This window comes from Cuculus canorus, chromosome 14 (genome assembly GCF_017976375.1).
Source record: "Cuculus canorus isolate bCucCan1 chromosome 14, bCucCan1.pri, whole genome shotgun sequence".
Lineage (NCBI taxonomy): Eukaryota > Metazoa > Chordata > Aves > Cuculiformes > Cuculidae > Cuculus > Cuculus canorus.
Window position 1 is genome coordinate 20,750,178 of NC_071414.1, and position 24,339 is coordinate 20,774,516.

At 50.0% G+C, this 24,339-nt stretch overlaps 2 protein-coding genes and 2 long non-coding RNA genes across 8 annotated transcripts; all 4 read left to right on the forward strand.

Annotated features, from left to right (window-relative positions):
* The first annotated feature begins 543 nt into the window (after positions 1-543).
* EGR1 (early growth response 1) lies at positions 544-3,251 on the forward strand. Its single transcript, XM_054079946.1, has 2 exons — positions 544-980; positions 1,282-3,251. Exons 1-2 carry the CDS (start codon positions 746-748, stop codon positions 2,577-2,579), a joined length of 1,533 nt encoding a protein of 510 aa, XP_053935921.1. The 5' UTR covers positions 544-745; the 3' UTR covers positions 2,580-3,251.
* Positions 3,252-7,091: 3,840 nt separating this feature from the next.
* LOC128853626 (uncharacterized) lies at positions 7,092-12,130 on the forward strand. The gene is made up of 4 exons (XM_054079732.1): positions 7,092-7,105; positions 9,984-10,649; positions 11,421-11,475; positions 11,811-12,130. The coding sequence occupies exons 1-4, from the start codon at positions 7,092-7,094 to the stop codon at positions 12,000-12,002; spliced, it is 927 nt and encodes a 308-aa protein (XP_053935707.1). The 3' UTR covers positions 12,003-12,130.
* A 19-nt stretch (positions 12,131-12,149) lies between these two features.
* Positions 12,150-18,149, forward strand: LOC128853653 (uncharacterized). Of its 5 annotated transcripts, none has more exons than XR_008452311.1 (4): positions 12,150-12,560; positions 13,059-13,172; positions 13,613-14,124; positions 15,360-18,149. It is a non-coding gene; the product is annotated as an uncharacterized LOC128853653 (long non-coding RNA). The 5 variants fall into 5 exon arrangements; XR_008452310.1 differs by having other exon boundaries at positions 12,154-12,560; positions 13,613-15,538; positions 15,974-18,147; XR_008452309.1 differs by having other exon boundaries at positions 12,155-12,560; positions 13,613-13,806; positions 13,965-18,144.
* Positions 18,150-22,106: 3,957 nt separating this feature from the next.
* Positions 22,107-23,926, forward strand: LOC128853674 (uncharacterized). The gene is made up of 3 exons (XR_008452349.1): positions 22,107-22,347; positions 22,884-23,022; positions 23,426-23,926. It is a non-coding gene; the product is annotated as an uncharacterized LOC128853674 (long non-coding RNA).
* The last annotated feature ends 413 nt before the right edge of the window (positions 23,927-24,339 follow it).

The following is a 24,339-nucleotide window of genomic DNA, read 5'->3' on the forward strand; positions in this document are numbered from 1 at the left end:
GAGGCCCCCAAGTTGTCGGCCCGGGCCGCAGCCGCGCGCTCCCGAGCCCTCCGCGAGCTTCCGCGGCCCGGCGGCAACCCGGGCTCCCCGCGCCCCCCCCCCCGCCGCGGCCGGAATCGACATATAAGGAGCGGGAAGCCTCCGCCGGAACCGAGACTTATAAGGGAGTTTCCTAATATGGAAAGTGCGGCGGAGGCTTCCGGCGGGGCGGGCGGGAGCTGGGGACCCAGTGCCCCGGGGCCGGCGGCGCCGCGACAGCGCTGCCTGGGGTGAGAGGAGAGAGGTCCGCAACGGGCGCGGGGCACCCGATGCGGGGCGGGAGAGCCCCCCCTCAGCCCGGCTTTCCCCAGTGCCAGGCACTGACGCCAGGCGGGGTCCTCCATCCGCATCCATATAAGGGCTTCCTGCTTTCCACATATGGCCATGTACGTCAGGGCCGGGGCGGGCCGCGGCCGGTGGGACCCGATATATAGAGGCAGCGCCGGGCGGGCGGGGAGCCGAGCGCTTCCAGCAGGCAGAGTCGAGGCGGCCCCGGGCGAGGGAGGGGGGGAGGGAGGGAGGAGGAGAAGAAGGAGAGGAGCCGCGCTGCCGCCGCCGAGCGCTTCCAGCGGGCAGCGCCGGGGCTACGGCGGCGCGGGGCTCGCAGCTCGCAGCAGGCGACGGCTGCCTCGCCGCAGCTACAGCCCGTTAGTCGGGCCCGCGGCGGCGCCGCCACCACCCGCCGGAGCCCGCGCCCGGCGCCCTCATGGCCGCAGCCAAGGCAGAGATGCAGCTCCTGCCCCCGCTGCAGATCGCCGACCCCTTCGGCGCCTTCCCGCATTCGCCCCCCGTCATGGACCCTCACTATCCCAAGCTGGAGGAGATGATGCTGCTCGGCGGCGGGGGCCCTCAGTTCCTCGCCCCGCCCGGGGCCCCCGAAAGCGCGGGGTTCAGCGCCGCCGGGGAACCCGGGGAGCAGCATTTTGAGCACCTCGCGGCAGGTAAGCGTGCGGGGAGTCCCAGTGCGCCGCGGGGACAGCGGCGCCTGCGGGGACTCCGCGCTGCAGCGGCGCCCCGGTCCCGGCGGCTGCGCGGGGGGAATCTCCCGTCTGCGTCAGTGGCTCCGGGCTGGCTGCTGCTGGAGAGCCGCCAGCGGCGCTGCGATATGTTACACTGAATTATTAATTAACCAGAAGCACAGATCTCGGGCTGCGCTGCGCGGGAAGGGCGGGGGGGGGTTCGCGAACCACTAGCAGCAGCTGCGGTGGCTGCTGGAAGCAATCGCTCTTCCTCTCTTTTCAGACACTTTTCCCGAGATGCCACTGAACAGCGAGAAAAGCCTGCCAGAAACCAGCTATCCCAGCCAAACGACGCGACTGCCACCGATAACCTACACGGGGCGCTTCTCCCTAGAGCCGGCCCCCAACAGTAGCAACACCCTATGGCCAGAGCCCCTCTTCAGCCTGGTCAGTGGGCTAGTGGGCATGGCTAACGCACCTCCCACCTCTACGGCTTCCTCATCATCACCATCCTCCTCCTCCCAGAGTACCCCTCTGAGCTGTTCTGTCCAAGCTAGTGAGAACAGTCCAATTTATTCAGCTGCACCAACTTTTCCTAATTCCAGCTCTGACATTTTCCCTGAACCGCAGACCCAGTCCTTTCCCAACCCCTCTGGAGCTCCCATCCAGTATCCACCTCCAGCTTATCCGACTGCTAAAACCAACTTTCAGGTGCCAATGATCCCGGATTACCTGTTCCCTCAGCAACAGGGTGAGCTCAGTCTTGTTCCAACTGATCAGAAGCCCTTCCCAGCCCTTGAGACGAGAGCACAGCAGCCTTCTCTCACGCCGCTGTCCACTATTAAAGCATTTGCAACTCAGACAGGCTCACAAGAGTTGAAGACCCTCAACACGAACTATCAGTCCCAGCTGATCAAGCCCAGCAGGATGAGGAAATACCCAAATCGTCCTAGCAAGACTCCTCCTCATGAGCGACCCTATGCCTGCCCCGTGGAGTCCTGTGACCGGAGGTTTTCACGGTCTGATGAGCTAACACGGCACATTCGCATCCACACAGGACAGAAACCTTTCCAGTGCCGCATTTGCATGCGGAACTTCAGCAGAAGCGACCACTTGACTACGCATATTCGCACACACACAGGAGAGAAGCCATTTGCCTGTGATATTTGTGGCAGAAAGTTTGCCAGAAGTGATGAGAGGAAGAGACACACTAAAATCCACCTTAGGCAGAAGGACAAGAAAGTGGAAAAGGCAGCTCCAGTCTCAACTGCTTCCCCGATTCCCACCTATTCATCACCTGTGACTACATCCTACCCTTCCTCCATAGCCACCACTTACCCCTCACCAGTGCGCACAGTGTATTCCTCCCCTGCTCCCTCTTCCTATCCCTCCCCTGCACACACCACATTCCCTTCTCCTTCTATAGCCACCACTTACCCTTCTGGCACTGCCACTTTTCAGACCCAAGTGGCTACCTCCTTCTCTTCACCAGGGGTCACCAACAATTTCAGCTCACAGGTGACTTCAGCACTTTCAGACATGACATCAGCCTTTTCTCCAAGGACAATTGAGATTTGCTGAGATTACCTTCTGGAACATGAGAATGCACCTTTTCCATTGGTACTATCAGACATGGAGTTTCCAATTACTCCCCCAATACCATACGTTGCAAGGCTATTTAACTTTTCTTTAAACTTCAGCTGCCTGAAACAACAGCCGTTTAAGTTTCCCACCTCTGTTGAATGACTTAATTTGCATGGAATGTGGATATAAGTTCAGTATAATTTTGCCCGTAAACAGTAGTCTTTTATTAGAAAGAAAGGACTTTTGATTAAGTATATAGCTGATGTAAAGTGTACATGTGACATGGTTTTCCTTTCCTTTAGGTACTAATGATGTGAAAAATCTTTGGTATCCATATTGTATTATTTGGAGTTTGCAGGGCCATATTTTGTAAATGTAAATTCTATTTCAGTGACAATGCTGTAATGAGTTTCAAACTTCTTTGGGAACAGCACTTAACTGTGTTTGAGCATGTTAGAGTGATGCTATGTAAATATCATCTGATGAGACACACTCACATGTGGCAGAAGTTTTGGTTTTAAAGTTACAAGTCTTGGTGCCTTTTTTGTGAAGCCTTGCTGACGTCATGCATTTGTGTGAATGGATGCTTTGCATCTAGCCTTAAAGTGAAAGGATTGTATTTCAAAGAATGTAAGGGAGAGCAGGGAATGGGTGGGGAGGGGAGTACAAGAAAGTCCTGGGGGATGAAATGTAAGCAAAAAACCCCCCACACCTCTCAAAGTCTATTTTTGTTACAAAAATGTAAATTTATATATATATATATATATATATATTCAGGAGTTGAAATGTTGTAGTTACCTACTGAGTAGGCAGCAATTTTTTGTATGTTATGAACATGCGGTTCATTATTTTGTGGTTTATTTTTACTTTGTAATTGTGTTTGTTAAAATGACAGTGACTGTTTGGCTTCTAAACACATTGAATGCGCTTTCCTGCCGATGGGATATTTGGTGTACAATACCCTTCAGAAAAAAAAATAAATAAAATATCAAATCATGCAGACTTCCACATTTTTCCTTTATGTTGCTATGTAGGAAGACTGTGCTGCAGCAACCCTGGCTCCTTGAGTGACTGGGAAGTTAACAAGTGTTGCTTGTCTCCTGGAGAAATACCTGCTTAAAAAAAAGGAAGGAAGATAATCACTCCTAAATCCAGTTGCTCACAAAGGCATGGATTGAGCACACATGTGCTTGCATTAGGTACATCAACTGCTCTTTTAAAGTAGCCATGATTCCTGGTTTCGGGCTTTTCCAGAAGCGTGTGAGCTAACCTTAGGAAGAAAAAGAATTCTGCCAGTGCTGAAAATGAGGCCTGAAAATTAGAATCAGTCAGAAATGTCACTGGATGGCAAGATAATAAAGCAGTGAATACAATAAGTTCGGTCCAAATGGCCGGTTGATGGAAGGTAGCCCTGCTCAGCTGAGGGCTGTCATAAATTCCTCCTTGACGCAACATAGGGCATGTAAGCCCGTAGGCCTGATAGCCTTTAGTATGGATGTTTCAGCATTTATAGGAGGAAAGCACCTCCTTATATGGCAGTCTGAAATACATTTCAGGGGATACGTGAACTCTCTGCAGACCGGACTCAGATATTTGCATACATGAGAAGAGGTGACACTGTTTTATGGAATTTTGCACACATCAACACAGATACAGAGGAGGGTTCTGGTGTCAGTCCTTTCAGGTAAGCTTTCTGAAAGTCACCAATATTTACAGTTGTGAGGAGCTGGGATGCAGATATAGGCCTTGATGAGTGCACCTGGCACAGTACAAACTGTCAAGCAGTCTGTCAGAAACAGCTTGCCCTGCTGCTTGCCAAAATCAACCCCACTCGCTAGGAAGGGCAACCTGATGAAGCCCCTGGGCTAACCCTTCTTGGGGATGCAGCCCACCTCTGGCAAATGGCATCAATTCTGGAAGATACCTAAGAGCTGGTAAATCCCAGTCTTTTGTCTATCAGGAAGGACTGTCCTCCACAGGTTGTGACAAGCTGTGGGGAAGGGCCTGTGCTGCGTTGTCTCTGCAGTGGTTTGTGCCTGCAGTGCCAGGTGCAGTGTGCAAGCTGCTAACAGTGACTTTGCGTTTGGCCATGCTGGCCTTTTCAGAAAATAGCACTAGCTTTTTTCATCTCAAGGAGTTCCAGCATCCAGCCAAGGCAGACTGACTGGGCAAGCTGAATGTTTGGCTTCACACTGTTTGAGTATGTAACCCACGCAAGAAGCCACAGAAATACACTTACCTGAGGTGAGACAATGAAGAAGGGCCTTCAGACCTGATGCTTCAAGGAAGGAAGCAAGTAACATTACCTAAATCTAAACCTAACTTCCCCCACCAGTTCCCAAAGTCAAAATAAACAGCTAGAGTCAGCCCAAGCCCTTTCTGATCTGTGGGCACTGCTCTGTTCAGACATTCAGAATACAAAAGAATAGTTCAGTTGGAAGGAACCTAGGGCTTATGACCATCTGGTCCAACTGCCTGACCACGTCAGGACTGACCAAAAGTTACAGCCTATTATTAAGGACACCATCCAAACACCTCTCAAACCCTGACAGGCTTGGGGCATTGCCCACATATGCCAACCATGGCCACTTTCATCCTGGTACCCTTTGGTGCAACTTCCTAGAAAGTGCTCATAATTGAACCTTTACTATTCGGTCTGAATTGCAGGAACGTGTGGTTTGCATTTGCGCCCCTATTTGTGACATGAAGGGAAGAAAACGCACGAGGTTTTTGCTCCCACGCTTGCTGCGGCGTTCAGCCCGCACATAGGAAGTAAATCTTGGGGCTGAAAAGCACCGACCGTGCAGCCTCCGCGAGGTCTTTTTGTTCGCCGCTGGTCTGAAGAAGACATGATTTCTGATTCCCAAGAAGCTGACGTCCAGTCGACTCGGCAGAGCGAACCCCGAAGAGCCCGTTCCCGGACAGCGCCGGCACCGCAGGTAGTAGAACCTCCCGGCGAGCCCTGCGCCCGGAACCCGACACCATATATGGCGCTTCCTGCGCGCCTTGTATGGCGCTTCCGAGCCCCAAAAAAGGCCTTTCCTGCTCGCGCGTTCCGACCCCGCACCCGCCCCTCCTGGGGGGACCCGGCCCCGCCCACCGGCCCTGCCCTCGCTCCGGCCCTGCACCCGGCCCGGTCGTGCTGTGACCTCGCTTCGGCCCTGGCCCCGCAGCCGGCGCGCTGCCCTCGCTGCGGCCCCGGCTCCGCACCCGGCCCTTCCCGGTGGGACCCGGCCCCACCCGTTTGTACCTACGCAAACAAAGGCTAGCGTAGCTTCCCGAGCATCTCCAAAAAGCCCAGACGCCTCCTCAGTTCCTATTTTCTGCGCGTGGCTGACAAGCCGTAATCGTAGGGCCGTCGTTGCTGATAATCAGTGCGCTTTTCCTCTTACGATTGGTGGCTTACGATTGCCTTTGAGGGCAGGCATAGCGGTAGTAGATGAAAGACATATCTTCAAAGTTATTATTTTATGCAGGCTTCACAGCTTTCTGGTAAGCTTTCAGGTCTAGAGCGGGCAGCTTGTGTTATACTCGCGTAACCGAACTGGTCGGCTTTCTCGGAGATGGCACCGATAGGCTTTAGAGACCAGTGTCCGTATGCTGCCACCTCACGTTTGGAAATAAAACCAGCTGGGATGTTCTTACTAGGAAATACCTATGTTAATGCTTAAGTGACCTTGTAACTGTAGATCTAGTCGTATGAAAACAAATACGTCCTTGTTCAGTTTGAATTCCTTTGCTTTCCTTGGTCTTGAGACCAAGGCTCTTGGTTAACCATTTTCGGGTTTTGTTGGGGTGCTTGTTGTTTTTTTTCTTTGTTGGTTTGTTTGTTTCCCTACGGACGGGTGGATGGGGGTGGGGGCGAGGGGGTGGGAGGCGCTCTCTTCCTCCTTCCCATTTCCTCCCTGAACTCGGGAATAGAAAACTGTTTTGCTTTGTACTTCAGAGTTCCTGGAGACAAACGCTGGAATGTATATCTTTGGATTGCAGCATAAAGAGCATGACTTATATCTAGAAATGTATAACTTATATTTTTATGACTCTGCTTTTCGTGGTTCATTCCTGCTGTCAGTTGGCAGCAGCCAAGAATGTGTTATGAGGCACTGTGTAAACTCCACACTTCAAGATTCTTGTTTTAAGGAGTACTAGCCAAGCTGCTCCCAGAGACACAAAGCATCAATAACTAACCTTCATTGCACAACAGAGACTGGGATGCCCGTCTCTCTCAACTGGGGCTAGGCAGGACAAAAAGCACTTCTGTTCTCTTCATTTGCACATTTGTGTACACCACTTGGGTGCTTCTGAAAGTCAAAATTATTCAGTTCCTCGGGGAACACTTGGCTTTATGTAGGTCTTGTGAACACCTGAAAGCAGTCCGGTGGAAGACACTCGGATCAGAAAAGCTGTCTTTTAACAAGAATCTGCCTTCTGGCAGCAGGGAGGACACATGAACATGCCTGTCTCTTTCCATATATTTGGGAGTATAATGGAAATTTGCTGAATTCCCATATGGTTTCTGCAAGGTGAGAATCTAAGCATTAGCTAGGTTTCTAAGTGAAGTTTGCAAGACGAAATGGGGAAAAGAGAGTGTGTCAGTTAAACAAAACTATGATTGCAGATGGTCTCTGCAATGGGGGACCCCATCGCTCCCTACTTTTAAATTACTCCAAACATGAAACCCTGTATGATCATACCATATTTGCTATAAATTCCTGTGGTGTGTTGCTAGGTGTTCTAGCTGTCCTGCAATGAGAGCTTATCCTGAATGGTGGCATCCATTCTGGGGTAGAGGAGAACAAGCCTGCATAACACTTATGCACCACTTAAACTCTTATAAACTAAAACAGTGTTGCTGTAATTGTAGGATATTAATTTAATCCATAGCACTTAAGAATTTACCTTGGACTTCTCTGAATTCTTTCTGCTAGATGATTTAAACATTTATGATGGATAAACTAATAACTAATTCTCTTCTGTGTGGTGAACTATATATACCTGTGATTAGTCTACACTGATAATGCTAAATAGTTTTAAGTCCAATTTCTGGGAAAAATAAATGCAGTCAGTCCTGATTTTTAGCTGAAAACTATGAATTTTAATCCTAGAAAATGGAAAAGAAGAGAAATAAAACTTCACCATTTTTCTTTCAATCTCTGTCTTGGCTTAATATCTAGTAGCCTGTGCATTAAGTGCATTTTTATTGTGCAGTGGAGAAAATATGAATTCATAGAAGCTTGTCTGCATATATATGTGTGTGTATATGTATATAAAAATATACCTATAAAAACATAGCTTGGTGTATAGTGGTGAAGATTTGCTACCAAGTGAAGATCAGTAAAAAGAACAGGATTTTTTTTTGGTAAATCAGATTTTAAATTCTGCATTGTTTTCACATTCATAGATTATACTTTTGGTTTTGAAGTTTGAGTTTCCTGTAATTTACAGTAAATTGATCTAGTAACTCAAAATCTGGAATTCCTGTTTGCCTTCTCCAAGCCGGCCATGGCACTTTAGAGCCTTGCCATAACACTTCCAAACCAAGGAGACAATATTGTTCTTAGTGGTACTGCAGGAAGTTGTCCTGTAGCAGCAGTGCAGCAAAGTTAAGGAGAAAGGGGTGTGGAGGGGATATGGGGGGGAAAGGCTTCAAAACAAACTGGTTTACTTTGTTTTGCAGACAGTAGTCTATAAATAGGACAGCTCTTGAAGATATAACAGCTCTGTATAGAGTCTTGGTCTGTGCTTAGAAGCTCTGGTAGTGCTAGAGTATATGGAAACCCTAACTGTGCCACAGAATATCACTGTAGAAGATATTGTGTGGAAAAATTATTTAAAAAAAAAAAAGGTTGGATGCAGGCAGTAAGTTTTCATCCTCCTCTTTTCACTGACAAACCTGTTGCATGGCCAGTGAAAGAAAAAAACAATTTCTCTTTTTTGGGTGCTGAAGAACTCTGGTGGTGCCCATTGAAAAGATGTTGTCAGCATCTTTTGGTGGGTCTTTACTGTTTGGACTGCTGTCCACATGTCCAGTGAGAAGACACTGGAAAATTAAATTGTTTCCCTTGTCTGAGCACTGTTAGACAAAAAGTACTTTATTAATAATTTTCTCAGTGGCCCTCAGCTGTCAGGGGGACTTGAAAAGATCATAGAGCAGCTCCAAAGAAGGACTTCAGCTCTTAAGAATTTGTTGAGTAACTTCAAGTTTCCTTATGAAATGGTGATGCTTATTTTTATCTCTACAGTTTTTGCCTATTTAGTATGTTTAATAGGAAGATACTTTTTTAATCTCCTTGGAGTAAAGGTTCAGGGTTTTAGTGGGTCACAGGATAGGAGGAGTCAATATTCCAGAGCTGTTAGAAGGAAAAAGAAAAAGTGCCCATGTGGAGCCTTTTCAGTGATGGTACACCTTATAAGACACAATCACTTCTGTTCTTTTTACTTTTGTTGGTACAGTAATTCACCCGGAGTTCTGGTTTCTTGTTTTGGAAACCTTGCCTGGAGAAAAGTAGAGACCAGTCTAGTTGGTCTTCCCAGTCCAGACAAACTTTTAGAATCTTGATTGTAAAATCCCCCCCAAGGAAAGGCTGAATGAGGTGGCTTCATTTGTGTAAAGAATGGATGTATGCGATCATGTATTGATGTTGCAGAACTTGGCTGGAGAGTGTGCTGCTGTTCAAAGTATTACTCTTACATGGTAAATACCTTATCCTAGGGATCACTTCAATAGTGCTGCTCTTTGTTTTAAATTTGTATCCAGTTTCCTCAGTGTCCTTTTTTCCTGTTGACATGTGCTGTATGTCTTTTACTTTTTCAATGTTCAGATAAAAAGAAAGAAAAAGATCATTCCGGGTGTGTTGTGAACACACTGTTTTCCAGAATCTGACAGACTGAATACTCTGCTGTGAAATGCAAGCTCCGATTTAGCAGCCCACTCTAGTGCATTGGTAGTCAATTGACTTTAATAGGTTTGCTTGCATGCTTAGAGGAGTTCCCTGGATCTCGATTGTGTGTGAATGTTCAGCAGGGAAATACTTTTGCCATTGGTGTGTCCGCCATATAAGAAATCACTTCTGTTGGATTTGAATTCTGCACATTTTCCTGGACCAGGTTGTTTTTTTTATTTTGTAGTCTTCACGTAGCTGAAAAGGTCAAGTACTTCCCATCAGGACAGCTTCCATTGTACAGAGAATGTGTTCTGGAAGGCGTGCAGGAGCAGGAGAAAGCTGGCTTTCCTCTGGAAATGCAGCCTCTGTCGTTCAGCTTTTGTTGGCAGAGCAGTTGCCTGGTTAAGGTGAGATTTACTGGATGTAAACAGGTCTGAAAATGTAACCATTAAGCACAAATCCTCCAACTCCATCTGAATGCTAAAGCAGCCCTGTTTGCTGCGGGTCTGTCCGTGAGTCTGGGAGTGTACACGTTCCATGGAATCGGACCAAACTGCCGGCATATTTGTCAGGGTCGGTTTGACCGAAGGCACGGTTTGCAATTCCATGGCTCAAAAGCCGAGGAGCACGGTGAGGGCTGTGAGAGCAGTTCTGTGGTTGCTGCTGCTTTGGCCAGTTCAGCGCGCTTTTGTGTCTGGTGTGGGAAAAACGGTGACCGCAGGGTGAACGGTGCGGGGTCTCAGTGCTGTCTCCTTCTGGCCGCAGCCCGGTACTGCAATACGGGTGTCGCGCAGGGACGGTGGAGTCATCGGAGTGGGGGCTGCGTGAAGGTCGCTCTCCCTGCAGCCGTGGTGTCCGCGTCCCCTGTGTTCCTCACGTCCCCCCATGTCCCTGCAGCCCCGTGTTGCTCCGCTCCGCTCGGCTTCCGCCTTGAGCAGTACCACTCCCCCGGCCCCCGCGTTACGGCCACGTGGCGGCGCCAGGACCGGCGCCTCCGCAGGCGCCGAGCTCCGCCTCGCCGGGTCCCGGGCCGGCTCTACGGGCGGCGGAGTGCGGGGTGGGGGTACGGCCGAGTCCGAGTCGTGCTGCGGATGGGGATCGGGCGCTGCCCGCTGTCCGCCGGCGACTGGAGCGTGGCTGCGGCGGCACCGCTCATGCACGGCCGGAACGGGGCTCGGCTCGGGTGAGTCAGAGGCACTCAGAGAGGCGCGGCTCGATTTCTGAGCGGGGATGGCGGGGGGGCACGCTATGGCCGGCCGCGCCGCTCCGGCCCGCGCGCCCGCACTGTATGGGCGGCGCCGCCGCTCCGGGCTCGCTCTCTGTGACCCGCAGTCTTCCCGGGGCCGGGCTGTGTTTCGCTGCCTCCGGGGCCGGCTCGGGGCCGTTCGGGGGCTTCGGTGCTGTGTCTTTGCTCTGCGTGCGGCCCCGCGGGGGAAATCCCCACTTGGGAGAGGAGGGGGAAAGGGGAGAGAAGGGGGAAAAATGGGGAAAGACGGGGGGAAAGGAGGGGATGAGGGGAAGAAGGGGAAGGGGAGCTTTGGAAAACGCTTTTATATTGTCAGTATGGATTTAGGAGGGAGGTGGCTTTTTTGGATCCCTTCTATAACCAGGGTTCTTTGCATTTCAAACCTTTCCATGTCACAGAGTTTTACAATGGTGCAACATCCATTACGCTTGCTACAAATCATCTCGGTTTAGACATTTCTCTGTTTCCATTTACACAGAATATCTATTTAGCCTTCTCATATATTTTGAGGCTTAACATCGCTTTAGACTTATTTTTAGTATTTGTGTTAAAACATTTCCTGTAACACAAATACCGAAGGGGAGTTGTCATGTTCTTAACATTAACTGTAGAGTCCGTACCTCAAGTACCTTAGGGAAATGCAGATGCACCTGTTAGATGTACCTTGTCCTTGCAAACCACTATGGAGGCTTCCCATCTCTCTTGTAGGCTCACGGTGGAAGAAGAGGGTGACCACGGTAAAATGGAAGCGGTTGACATTCAGGTGAGAGGAGAAACGTCCACTTTGCGGCTCTGACCAAGGATGACGTACATGGTACTGACTCCTGGTTTGGGAAGTTGCTTTCAGTTCCTTGATTTGTTTCTCTTTGGATGAGGCCTTGGTGTGATCCTTGTTCTTGGTCTGGCTTCTGTGCCAGTGGCGTAGTCGTGTTGTTAACTGCATCATTGTTCGTCGTGTGTGGGGCTTTTGTCTCTTTTCATACTTAAGCTCCATTTGTCACCTGTAACTTGGCAAATGACTTTGTTAGCATTGTGATGATATTCTGAGGTGGCGTTAAAAATTCCTAACATATCGTACATGTTTCTTTTTCCTCACAGCCTGAAAAGCCAGTCTGGAGAGTGTCCTTGCTGCAGAAAATCTGGCAAAAGTCTTGTGGAACAGCCCTGCTTTTTCAGAGCCTTGTATTCTTCTGTCTCTTGTCCCGTCACAAGGGATATCGGTGGGTGCTCTGGCATGGCATGGGGGGGAGAAGGAGAATGAACTTTACCTGCTCTTCACTGGCTAAATGAGAATGCCTCGGTCTGGTTTCTGTGGGACCGTCTTCATGGTGCTGTTGCCTAGCGAGGCCTTGTGTTGTTTCTTTTTAGTGTTCCTTTGCACGTGTGTACGTGCCTGTTTATGCATGAGTTGATGTTGTGTCACGGTTGTTATGTTGGAGATGGGTGACGCAATTACATAAACAGTGTTCCTCAGATGGTGTGTCTCCTTGGAGCTGTGCGAAAGCCGACCTCCGCTTTCTCTTCTCTAGAGCAGGCAGAGGATGGGCTACAACGCAGAGGAAACCAGAGCAAGGCAAGCAGCCAGCTAGAGTCCAAGTGAGGAGAAATGCTGATGCCTGGTTAATAAGGAAGAGTTTCCACTGCTGAAAAAGATGAGAACGGATGTCACAAACGTTATTCTCTTTGGGGCTGGCAAGGAGGCCAGAACTGTTTCTTTGGGCAGAATTTGCACACGGCTGAGAAGGTTCTTTCAGGGGAGGTGACCGAAACCTGATTCCCAATCCTGGTTTTGTGAAAGAGAAGAAAGGCCTGTAAGACCTGAAGCCAGGGCTCTATTTGGAGGTGAAGGTGAGTGAAATAAGCTTGAGTTTCTTGTGCTTCTTACTGCATTCTCAGTATTTGTCATCTCCTTTAAATTTGGCTGAACTTGTGCCTCAGGAGGTCATTGGGCAGTCGAGGTGGGAAAGAGCGGATGCTAAAATATTTCTCCCATTAGCTTAATGTCCAAGATAACCTATGGCAGTGAGCCTGAGGTCAGGAGAAGGAGGGGCGGCCTTTCAGAGGCTGCTGTACCGGAATGAACCGCAGTCCGCCTGACTCCCTCAAGAAAAGCCTCCATTTGGAAAATGCAGTCGATCGTCCTCCCTTTGACGGCCTCGGAGTGGCAGCAAAAGCTAGAGGATCTCTACAGGTCCTGTGATGGGCTCTGGCTGGTCTGTCTTAGCTTAGAACTCGCCAGGTGTTGGGGTGTTGCACGCGGTGGTGAGAGCTGCGGGAGATGGTTCATTTAAAGCACGGTTACTTGGAGCATTTTGCCATAACAACTCATTCCTTTTGCTTTGTCAGCAGAGAGAATCTGATGGAAGTCTTGGCGACGAGAGAGCCCCTGCGGGATACCGACACCTCCCCAGGGAGATGGAGAAGCAGAGCGACAGTGCCCTCGATGCCAGCAGCGTTCAGGTATGTGGCTGTCTCGCGACTTGTCTTTGCTGATCACCGTCGATTGGGTTGACAGCACTGGCCAGAGTGTTCAACTTAGAACGCGATGGCGTCACATTTAGTGAATGCCAGTTTGAGACAGCAATGCCAAGGTGAAATGTACTTTGCCAACCGAACCTGTGCAAAGGGAAGCGTTGCTTTTAAGGTGAGGAACAGAGCTGTCCATGTTAACGAACAAAGTGTGCATACAGCAACCGTGTGTGCAGGCCAGCAGGGAGAGGTGCGAGCTTTCTTGAGCAAACTGTGTCCAAATCAAGTCTTTCTCTGAAGCGTGTACTTGTGTACAGAGTACTGGCGTGCTGCCGTTGTGCCCCTCACAAATGCAGCTTGAATGCTCGTGGCTTTGTTAGGGAGGAGTTGTAGCCTCCCTGCAAAAATCTAAAGCTCCTGTGCTGTGTCAGATCCTAACAGGAATGTGCCTTAAGGAAAAGGAGGTGGTCCCTGTGAGCAAAGCTAACTTATGCAGTGCCCTTCAAACGGAAACCGCCAGAGCAGAGGCACATGGAAGTTTGCCCCTTCTCTTCCGATGCCCGTGACAGACAGAGCGCAGTGAATATGAAGGGAGAGAATACAGCAAGAATTGCCAAAGGAGAGGGTACGAGCTCAAAGCTGCCTTGGATTCCAGTGCTGAAGTGAAGTGGATGTGGCAGAACTCGCCTCGCGCTGTCTAGCATCTTAGCATCTGCTAAACTCCCAAAGCTTCTTCCTGCCTCTGAGGAAGGGGAGAGAAATATTTCCAGTTGTTTCTTTTAGGTGCCCCAGTTTGAAGCTCTACCTCTGCCTTCCTTTGACCATCTGAAGCTGCCAGAGAAGGTCAAAACCCGCACTTGGCCTGAGCTGTTCCATTTGTGTATGGATGAATGGGGAGCGCTGCCACCTTACATAGCTGCAAACAGCCAGTAGGATGAAAAGGGTAAGGGGCATGGCCGGACTTGAAGCAGCGCGTGTTGTTGCGATTGTTTTCAGAAAGCGTCCTGCCCGAGTGGTACGGGGATCTGAGTTTGAGCAATGGACTGTCCTGTCCTGGGGGAGAGGCTTTTGCTGTGGGTTAAGGATTGGTGCATTTGAGGATTTCCTTCCCCTTTTGAGGTCAGCGATGGGATTTCCCACAACCATATGAAGAGCTGTGAGGTATTTTGTGAGCAGGAGCTGTGCGTAGCTGGATCCCTTTGTTGACCGCTCTCTGTGCCTGGGGATTTATTGGCGTGTAAACAACCTCCTGCTTTTCTCATGGGAAGACTGCAGCGGACACCTGAAATTTTCTTGAGGCAATGTTTGGCAAAAGCAACCAGCAGGCAGCATGAGACATGACTTTCTGGTTTCAATATGATTTTCTAAGCAAAGAATTTGCTCAACCTGGCCTTTCCAGTGCTGCGAGTGGTGAAGTTGGAGCAGGGGAGAGGGTCTTTTTGTTAACGTCTGGCACTAGATAGGCTCTCTTCTCTCACAGCTTAAACAGGGCTTGGAAAGGCAGGAGGGTTTAAAGCTCATCCCATTGCAGTTGCCGGGAGCTTTCTGTCCCTCGAAAGGAAACTAAGCTTTTTTCAGGTTGAGTTCTAGAGGCTTCGCTGCTAACTCAACTGATGCTGCCAAATGATGTTTAGACTGGCCGTTGCCTCTTCTTTGTCAGCAGAGCCAACAGTGCCCTGTGCTTACCCAAGCAATTCCCTAGCAGCTCGTGTCCCCAGGGAGCGTGGGAGTTTTCGTCTCTTGCCATTCCCCTGTCCTGCACTAATGTGGCAGCTGTATTGAACAGGTGACTGATTTGGGCTGGCTTGGGATAAGGGTCAGTGGGATGCGGGGAGCTCCCCGTAGAGAGAGCTGGCACTTCTCCCTTTTCTAAGGAGGTGAAGGCATCTATAGGGCAGACTGAGCTTTGTTGGGTACAGAGCCATCTAAAAACTCGTCTGTGCTAACAATTGCGTGCTTGCTTCTCCCATGAGAACATCTGTGATGGGGTAACGTCTGCATTAACACATCTCACGTTTGGGCGTAAGGTTTTCTCTTTTCCTGAAGCCTGGAGGTATCTAGTAACTACCTGCGCAAGGTGAAGCGCTCCAGAGGGAGGCTTCCGTTTGACACTAGTACTGCGCTGCTTCACCAGACTGTCTGTGCGACAATGTTGTCTCCTCCTGTTTCTAAATTTAGAGAGCCTTTTCGGTGCTGAAGTTCCTGAAAGCCTTGCACTGGCGACAAAAAGGGAGCTGTGAGCATTTGAGTAACAGTTGGCAGGTAGAGAAGCCATAGGAAGAGGCACCAAGAGCAGGTCAGACAGTGACAAGAGCAGTGGGAAAAGGAAGAAGTTGCTTGGCCAAGATGAGAAAATGGTAAGTGAGCTCTTTGTGAACAAGGACTGTAGAGTAACCCAAAGGGATGCGTGAGTATACTAAATGTTGAGCTGTGTTAAGACTGTCTTTTCGAGTTTCCCTGTTGCAAACTGACTCCTCCTTAGCTGTACAACTGGTCTGAAAAAAACCCAAAACCCAACAAACAAAACCACCCCCACAAACAAGAGAGGCAGCTCTGCTGAGATGGCTAGGTTTCGGAGCTGCACAGGTGGAATGATCTTTGTGAAATCCACAACCTTGAAGTGTGCTTTGCGTGTTCCTGGTGGCTTACTCCAGTGCCCAAGGCAGTGAGCAGTCTTACAGACTGACGTGTGCTTTTGTCGCACGGGTGATCTCCCCTGCGAGTTTCGAGTTTCACCTTCCTCAAAACTGCAGCCATTTGCCTCATTTTGGCTTTGATTTCTTTTTTCACAGATTCACAAGGCAAACCCGGTGCACAAATGCCGCAGCGTAGGAGTGAAGCCCAGCGATCAGCCACTGACCGTGCCAAAGTCTCCCGACGTCTTAGATAAATTCTGGTGCTGACGGGCATCTGTGTGATAGTAGGAGAGAGGTCTCGTCCCTCTGCGCTCTCTGGACAGGCAGAGAAGAGAGGGAGCAGTTGCTTTTGTGCGATCGCTCTGTCTCAGTGCTACACTTGGTTCCGTTCTTGTTATGCTTGAAATGCGGAAGGAGGCGAACTCCGTATGAGGCAGGTGTTCAGGGCATGGCACACAGGCAGTACTGTGTGGTCTCCATGGCCTGGCTTCGGGTCTAGGCTTTTGTCCTCCAGAGACTAAGCCAGGCCTTGTTACTTTATACAAATATCGTGTACCTGAAGTAGATCAAAATTCCTAACCCGATTGCTGTCCCTCACTGCTGGGCCGAATCCGTTTCCTGTAGAGGCACTTGCTGAACCTGCAGTGACGTGTGTGTCTGGAAGAGCTGCCTTGCTGTCGTACCCCTTACTTTCATGTGTGTGTTTCTTAGGCCCATAGTCTGTGTTAAGAGGTGCGCTGGGAGCCTTTTGTGCTTCAAAAGGAGAATAAATAGCAGTGTGCCCGGGCTGCTTTTCTAGGTCAGACTTTCACGTGGATGTGATTTAGAATGTCTTAGTGTAACGAGTTTACACTGGGGAAGATTCAGTTTGGTTTGGTTTCTCTTTTTGACAAAGTATTTCTAACAGAAGAACTATTCAAATGAATTGCATTCTCTCTGGACTTTTCTGAAACTTGGCCCGGTGACACTGCTTTCCGTCTCACAAGTCCTCCCGTACCTTGCGGCTTCCTTTCAGGGACACAAGTGAAAAATTTTGCTGTTATTTGGAAGGAGATTCTCTTCTTGGCTTTCTTTGGGTGGGCTGTAGTGGGGGGCGGGTGTGTGTGTGTGATTGGAAGGTCAGAGAAGGAAATGTGGGCGAAGGAGGAACACGCTTTTGTCTTGGGGCCGAGGGCCACTTCATCTCACCACCCTGCTAACATTCCTTTTTGTGTGTTCCCTCTCACAGGTCACTCTTCTCGGTGCTGCGTGGGAAGCGAATTTCCTTCAGCTGCCTGTGCCCAGGCTGAATGTGCGGTCTTGCCTGGGTTGCATTGTCACCACCTTTGCTGTGTGACTGGGAGCACCGTGTCCGTATCTGGGGACCCTTTGGCCTCTTCTGCCCAGGCATAGGGAAGCCGGAAGAGCCCTGTGTAAACCAGCATTGTCTGGATTCAAGCTTTTGATCGGTCGCTGTGTGCTGTAGGCGTTTTACTTTTTCAGTGTTTCAAACGAAGAAAGAATGAGGCAGAGACCGTGCAAGGGTGCGTGGCGATCGTGCCGTGAGCCAGGGTCTCGCACTGGGAATGCCATGCCGTGCAGTGCAGGCTCCGATTCGGCAGTCCACTTCCCTGTATGGTCAGTCTATTGACTTGGAAGGGCTCTCTCGTGTGCTGGGGGAGTTTGCTGGATCGCGTTCGCGTGTGGATGTTCAGCTGGGAAATATTCTCATTGTCGATGCATCTGCCACTTCAAAAATCCGCTTGTGTTGGATTTGAATTCTGTGTATTTTCCTGCACTGGGTCAGTTTTTCCTTTCTAGCCTTTGTGTATTGCAAAGCTGAAGTACTTCCTGTCGGAACAGCTTCCGTCGCCCGGAGGACGTGTACCGGGGGCTGTGCGGGTGCAGGAGAAAGCTTCCTTTCCTCTGGAAATGTCACCTCTGTCTTTCAGCTTTTATTTGGAGAGCAGTTCAGGTGCATGAAATTTCAGGGCTGTAGACGGCTCTGAAACTGTCCCCTCAGTGGCGCAGGAAGCGCGGAGCCTGCAGCTGCAGCTGAACGTTAGGCGCAGCCCTGTTTGCCTACCTGGGAACGTCTGTGCTGTGTGGAACCGGACCAAAGTGCTGGCACCTCAGTCATGGTCAGACGCAGTCGTGCCCAGGGAAGGCACGGTTTGCAACGCTCCGGAGCCCGGCAGTAGGTGAGGGTTGTGCGGGCAGCGCCGTAAGGGCTGCTGCTCCGGCCAATTCGGCGCCCGTTCGTGTCGATCCCCAAAATGAATAAAATGGTAAAATCGGCAAAAATAGCTTCACCCGGCCCAGGGTGGCCGCGTTGTGGCTGCAGCGCGGTCCTGCAGCGAAAGGTTTAGAGATTCCCTCTTCCCGCCCCCTCTCCCCCACCGCTTTCAAAAGCTGCGCTTTTCCCCTTTTTCCACCAATGCTTGTGACTGAACGGGGGTGCTCAGTGCTGCCGTGCCGCGGCCGCAGAGCGATACTGCAGCCTGGGTGGTGCACGGGGCCGCGCTAAGGGAGAGGCGGGGCGGAGAGCGAGCGAGCAGGCGGGCGGCGCCTTTCAAACCTCGTCTCGGAGCCGCTCGGCTTTTCTCGGCTCCACCCGGTCACTGCTCGGCACGATACGGCTCGGCTCTGCTCTTCGCCGTCTTCTTCCCACCCTGCCCGCCGCCGCCTGTGGCCAGTGGGATGCAGGCTGGGGCTGGGAGAGGGACAGCGCCCCGTGTGCCCCCGAGTCTCCCCCGTAAGCCTCCCTGTCACTGCCCGGGCTGCCCGCGCCCCCTGTGTCCCCTGACAGCCCCAAAATGTGGCCTCGGCTCGGCACAGTTCCGCACGGCAAGGTTCGTCTCGCCTGGGTTCGGCCCCACTCAGCGCAGACAGACTGCAAATGGGGTGAGAGTCGGGAGAGGAGGGAGAGCTCCCATTGGCTGAGCCGGGCGTCACTCAGGGAGCAGCGACCGATCAGTGCTGAGAGGGCGGGGGGCGGGCTGTAGACGAAGCACTCCCATTGGCTTAGCTGTGCGTCACTCATGTAGCATCTACCAATCAGCGCTAAGAGCGCACCGGCGTCGCGAGCCCTAGACTGAGCCTTCCCACTGGCTGATCAGCGCGTCACTCAGGAAGCAGCAGTCAATCAGAGCTGAGAGAGTGGTGGAAGGCGGGTCCTAAACCTAGCGCTCCCATTAGCTGAGCCTCATGTCACTCAAAGAGCGTTGGCCAATCAGCGCCAAGAGCACGAATGGAGATGTGTGTGCTGAGGATGGAGGCTCCCATTGGCTCAGCTGCACGTCACTCAGCAGCAGCCAATCAGCGCCGACAGAGTGTCGAGGAGGCGGGGCGATGAACAAGATCTTCCACTGGCAGAGGCAGGCGTCACTCAGAGAACAGTGACCAATCAACGCCAACATAGCAGTGAGGGGGAGCATGGGGGCCGAGGAGCGAGCGCTCCCATTGGCTGAGCTGCACGTCACTCTGGGAGCAGCGACCAATCAGTGCTGAGAGAGCAGCGGGGGGGCGGGAGTGGGCCGGGCTATAGATGGAATGCTCCCATTGGCTCAGCCACACGTCAGTCATGTAACTTTGGTCAATTAGAGCTGGTAAAGTACAGGGGGAGGGTGTGTGGAGCCCTAAATCGAGCCTTCCCATTGGCTGATTCAAGCGTCACTCAGGGAGCAGTGGTCAATCAACGCCAAGGGGGGCGGGGGCGGGTCCTAAACTGAGGGCTCCTATTGGCTGAGCCGCGAGTCACTCAGATAGATTCAACCAATCAGTGCCAGCAGAGCGCCCAGGGGCTGGGCCCCGTGGTCTGCGCACTTACTGGATAGGGTGCACATCAGTCAGTGTCAGATGGCCAAACAGCGCCCACAGAGCGCGGTGTGGGGGTGGGGGGATGGGGGGGTGGGGCAGAGGAGAGAGCGCTCCCATTGGCTGAGCAGCACATCACTCAGAGTGCAGTGACCAATCAGCGCCGAGAGACTTGGGGGGGGTGTGTGTCGTAGGTGGAGTGTTCCTATTGTGGGACCTCATCTGGAATACTGCGTCCAGTTCTGGAATCCTCAACATATGATATGGAGCTGTTGGAATGGGTCCAGAGGAGGGCTACAAAGATGATCAGGGGGCTGGAGCACCTTCTGTATGAGGACAGGCTGAGACAGTTGGGCCTGTTCAGCCTGGAGAAGACAAGGCTCAGAGCAGATCTTATAGCAACCTTCCAGTACCTGAAGGGGGCCTACAGGAAAGCTGGAAAGGGTCTATTCATAATGGCTTATGGGGATAGGACAAGGAGGAATGGCTATAAACTGGAGAGGGGCAGATTTAGGCTAGCTGTTAGGAAGAATTTCTCCACCATGAGAGCAGTGAGACACTGGAACAGGTAGCCCAAGGAGGTTGAGGATGCCCTGTCCCTGGAAGTGTTCAAGGCCAGGTTGGATGGGGCCTTGGGCAGCCTGGTTTAGTGGGATGTCCCTGCCCATGGCAGGGGGCTTGGAACTACATAATCTTTAAGGTCCCTTCCAACCCTTACTATACTATATCACTGCTGCAACATCATTAGTCAGGCTCCCACTGCAGGGATCTGTGAATCCCAGGCATGTACAAAAAGCAAGTCAGCTAGGGTCCCGCACCTCTAAGTCACAGAGCGCTGGGGCAGGGAGGGAGAGAGGGGAAGAAAATGCCCTAAAGCTCTGCCACTTTAGACATCCTGATGATATCAACACATGGATCTTTTCACCAACACTCCTCTAAGCAGAAACTTAGAAGAAAATTTCAGAGTGAGTAGGAATCTTATAAAGCCATGTGGGTACTTAAAGTAGAGCTGACTTGTTTGAGAAGCACAGAGGACTGGTTTAAAAAAGAGAGGCATTAGGAGCCATGCAGACAGAGAGGATTAAAAAAAAAGGGCGGGGATTAGCAGAAAAGATCAGAATAGCAAGATGAGCAAGAAAGGGGCTTGTCAAGGTGCAGAATGAAAGGAAAAACTAGAACAGCAACAGTGAGCAATACAAAGGGATAGGGAGAGAAAGAGCAAAATGGAAAGAGAGAGGAAGGCAAGGCACTTGCAGGCACAGAAAAAAAAAGAAGTCCAGGGATGAGGGCAGTTAAATTGGGGGGAAAAGAGAAGGAAGAAGATTGGGATGGAAAGATGGAAAAAGAAAAAGGTACTACAGATGCAGGACAGAGACAGAAGTTTTGAAATTAAAGGGAGAGAAGACAGAACAGAAAAATAAAAGGAGTACAGGAAAACCAAGGGGAAAAAAATAGCATGACAGCACTGTAAATAAAAGGAACAAAGAAGTCCAACCCTAAAACATTCAATACCTAGTCACATCACTGGCACAATATTGTATTGAAAGAACATATACTGTTATTTCTGCTAAGATTCCTTTTTTGCATTCAACACTTTTCTTGCTGTGAATGTGAGGCAGAGTTAATAAAATACAGCTGCTCCCCAGACCCTATTTATGCCTTTGAGGGGTTTGCCCTGCCCTATTCCCAGGTGGTGGGTGGGGAGGCCCAGGGGTATATAAGCCACAGGCCTTGCCTCTGGAGGTCATTTAGCTTCTAATTTTCTTTGAGGTCAGTGCTCTGCTGTTCTTTCAAGTGTTTGCTGCTTTTAAGCATGCTAAGCTATTTTAGTAATTTTTGTTTAGTTTTTTTTTTGTCTTTTAGAGAAGTAGAGGCATATGTTGGAGGTAAGAGCTTTGAGAGGAGTCTACGCTAAGCAGCATATGCAGCTGTGAGTATATTTTTTCGTGTACAGGGATGTGTTTGTTTTTAAGCCTGCGACTTTTTTATTGGGTGTTGGAGATGGCAAGATGTTTTAATAGTTTGGGCTTGGGGTTTTTTTTATTTTTTTTCTAGATGCTTTGCCTTTGCTTAGAATTTCTGATTATGAGATTTTTTTTGCGGTTCCTCATTTCACGTGATATGATGCACTGGTGCTAGAGCTGTTGCAGTTTGTAGCAGTTAGGTTACAATAACCTGGAATTCAATTTGCAGCCTACAGTGGGAATTTGAGTCTGTGGGATGGCAGAAGATAGAAGGGGCCAGCAGAACACAGGGAAGGGTTCAGAAGCACAGCTCCCATGGAATAGCAACACAGAAGGGTCAGGGAGTTCAAATATAGGGCAGGTCCTGTTAGGAAGGAGGAGGCTTCCTTTTCTGGCTGTTCAGGATTAGAGAAGAACTAAGGGTTTAGGACTGGGGGATGCTTAGAGAAATGGAGGTAGGTTCATTGGCCTTTCTCAGGTTGGTTTTGCAGTCAGATGTGAGTGCCATTCAGGTTTGACCTGTTCTAGTATCTCTGCAGATGGTGGGATATAAGATGAAGTTGACACACAAGGTGTGGATCATCTGGACCTTTGTACAGCAATTGTCTGGTTTGAACAGCAGATGAGTTTGATCTTGAAAAGCATCAGCTACACTGAAAAATGTAATCTCCAGGGCTCTGAGATCCCTGCTCCCTTGTGCCTTCTACTTACTGTGTTCCCTAACTGACTTCTTTGCATCCATCTGAATGTTAGAGACCTCACTACTTGAAGGTATGGACTTGGCACTTATGTGTGGTGCAGGATTCTGTCCCTACTTTCCCTTCCATTTCTCAGGAAAGAGAATGGATATTATTTTGGCTTGTAAGATTTAGTACCTGAGCAACTCTTCTTCATCTGGTCTGTGGGCACATGAGTCTCCCTCATTAGCAGAGTTTTGGATTTTTCCTTAATTTACCAGTGAGGTTTGCTCTAGTATTAGTTGCAGCAGTTATCTCCTCCTTGTTATCCCTTGTGGGTTTTTTATGGTCACTGAGTTTTCAATTTAGGTCTTTCAGTAGTCAAATCCCCACATGTTGAGTTTTTCCATTGATTGACTGCCTCTGTAATCCCTTTGGTGTCTTTGTAAATTATTGGCCTTGAGTGCCTCTCAGCACTGTTGCATTGGGCTTTTCATCTTCTCTGCTTCATCCTTTGGTCTGTCTCAATCGCTGCATAGTGAGTGTCCTGTGTTTTCATGCCTTCTGTGTCTATCGTCTTTACTAGTTTCCAAATAGAATATTTTTGCAAGTTTTTTTTGTTCCCTCCAGTGACTGAAGTTGGGTAACTTCCTAACATCTGGATCCCCATGGCTCACCTTTCTTTTGTCCTGGGTATTGCCACGGTGTTCCTATGAAGGGAGTGATGGGGAGGAGAGGGAAGCAGACTGCATAGAATTCTGGGGCACTGGTAAGCTATTCAGGCTTATTCTCATTATTGTGGGGCTGATGGTGAGAAGGAAGTTCAGTATGTCTCTCAGAGCAAAGAACTATATGGCAACTCTGAAGTATTTACTTTTGGGTTTGAAGTACAATGCAGGCTACCTTAGGAACGGGAAGAGCATTTGAGATGAGCTGGGTAGTAGGGAGAAGGAGCACAGGAAAGGCTTCTCACAACAACAGTAACTTTCCCTTCTTATCTTAGTTGCCCTAGGTAATAACAGCTGCAGCATCTGACATTAGAAACAGTGTGGAACAAGTGAGTGAACAACATGGCAGTTGGGCAGAGCAAGTTGTTCTGTGAGACACTGACACTGACCAGTGCAATGCTGACTGTCGGCACAGTTTTAGTTCTCTATTTGGTTTTCTTGCAGATGGGAAAGAAGAACCTGTTGACTGTAGGATCATCCCACATAGCTGATGCTGTTGCAGTTTTTTCTGCTGAGAATGACTCCTGGCCTTCTCAAAGATAAGTTCAGGGACCAGGGCTGGCGTAGGGTGTGGCAGAGGAGAGGAGGTTGGGAATGGCAGGGAGGTATTTCAAGAGTAGCACAGGGGAGAGGGCCAAGCAGGAAGAGTACTCTTTAGGCAGGTAAAGGCAGAGGGGCCTACTTCTCAGCTGAACACTAGCATGGGCAGGGCAGTTCCAGCCTCTGTCTGTTGCTGTGTCATTTTTCTTGTCCGTCTGCTGTGTCTCAATTTCTGAAGCTCTTGATGCTCTCTTTGCACCCAAGGCATGCCAGGTGTGCTTTGGGCACCATTGATGAGCAAAAGCGGACAAGGGGGTTGAGAGTGTTTGTTAGAGCTTGGCGTTGTTCTCCTTGAAGACCTTGGAAGTTGGTGACGAAGGAGCCAGCTAGCGGAAGTTTACTGATAAGTGGGCATTGGAATGCAGAAAGCTGTCTGCATTTGGTTCAGGAGTTTGAAAGCAGCCAGAGGAGACCGAGTCAGTGCAAAGTTCAAAAAGAAAGATAGTCATCCTGAGGAAGACTTCCTACTTCATCTCTAAAACCCTGGCCCACGACTTTCAGGAGGCACTACGCAGACTGGATCGAACTTTCCAGAACTAATTATAATACGAAGCGGGGAAAGGGTATGAATATGTAGTAGGCGCTTACACCTATGCCTGTCTTTGCACTATAAGTAGCTGCTTGTTAAGCTATACGGTGTGCAAGCTAGGAGGAGGAGAACCCCCTTGCACCCCAGCGCTGGGAATAAACATACCTGCTTTATAACTCATTTTGGGTTATAGGGTTTGAATCCGCAAAACAATTTGGCACTCCAGATG

Bases quoted from the DNA above. Each gene is read 5' to 3' on its own strand.
- LOC128853626 (XM_054079732.1), top strand. The intron at 10,650-11,420 runs GTGAGTCAGAGG...TCTCTCTTGTAG, and splicing joins CGGAACGGGGCTCGGCTCGG to GCTCACGGTGGAAGAAGAGG. The intron at 11,476-11,810 runs GTGAGAGGAGAA...TTTTCCTCACAG, and splicing joins TGGAAGCGGTTGACATTCAG to CCTGAAAAGCCAGTCTGGAG.
- EGR1 (XM_054079946.1), top strand. From the start codon at position 746: ATGGCCGCAGCCAAGGCAGAGATGCAGCTCCTGCCCCCGCTGCAGATC. The intron at 981-1,281 runs GTAAGCGTGCGG...CTCTCTTTTCAG, and splicing joins TTTTGAGCACCTCGCGGCAG to ACACTTTTCCCGAGATGCCA.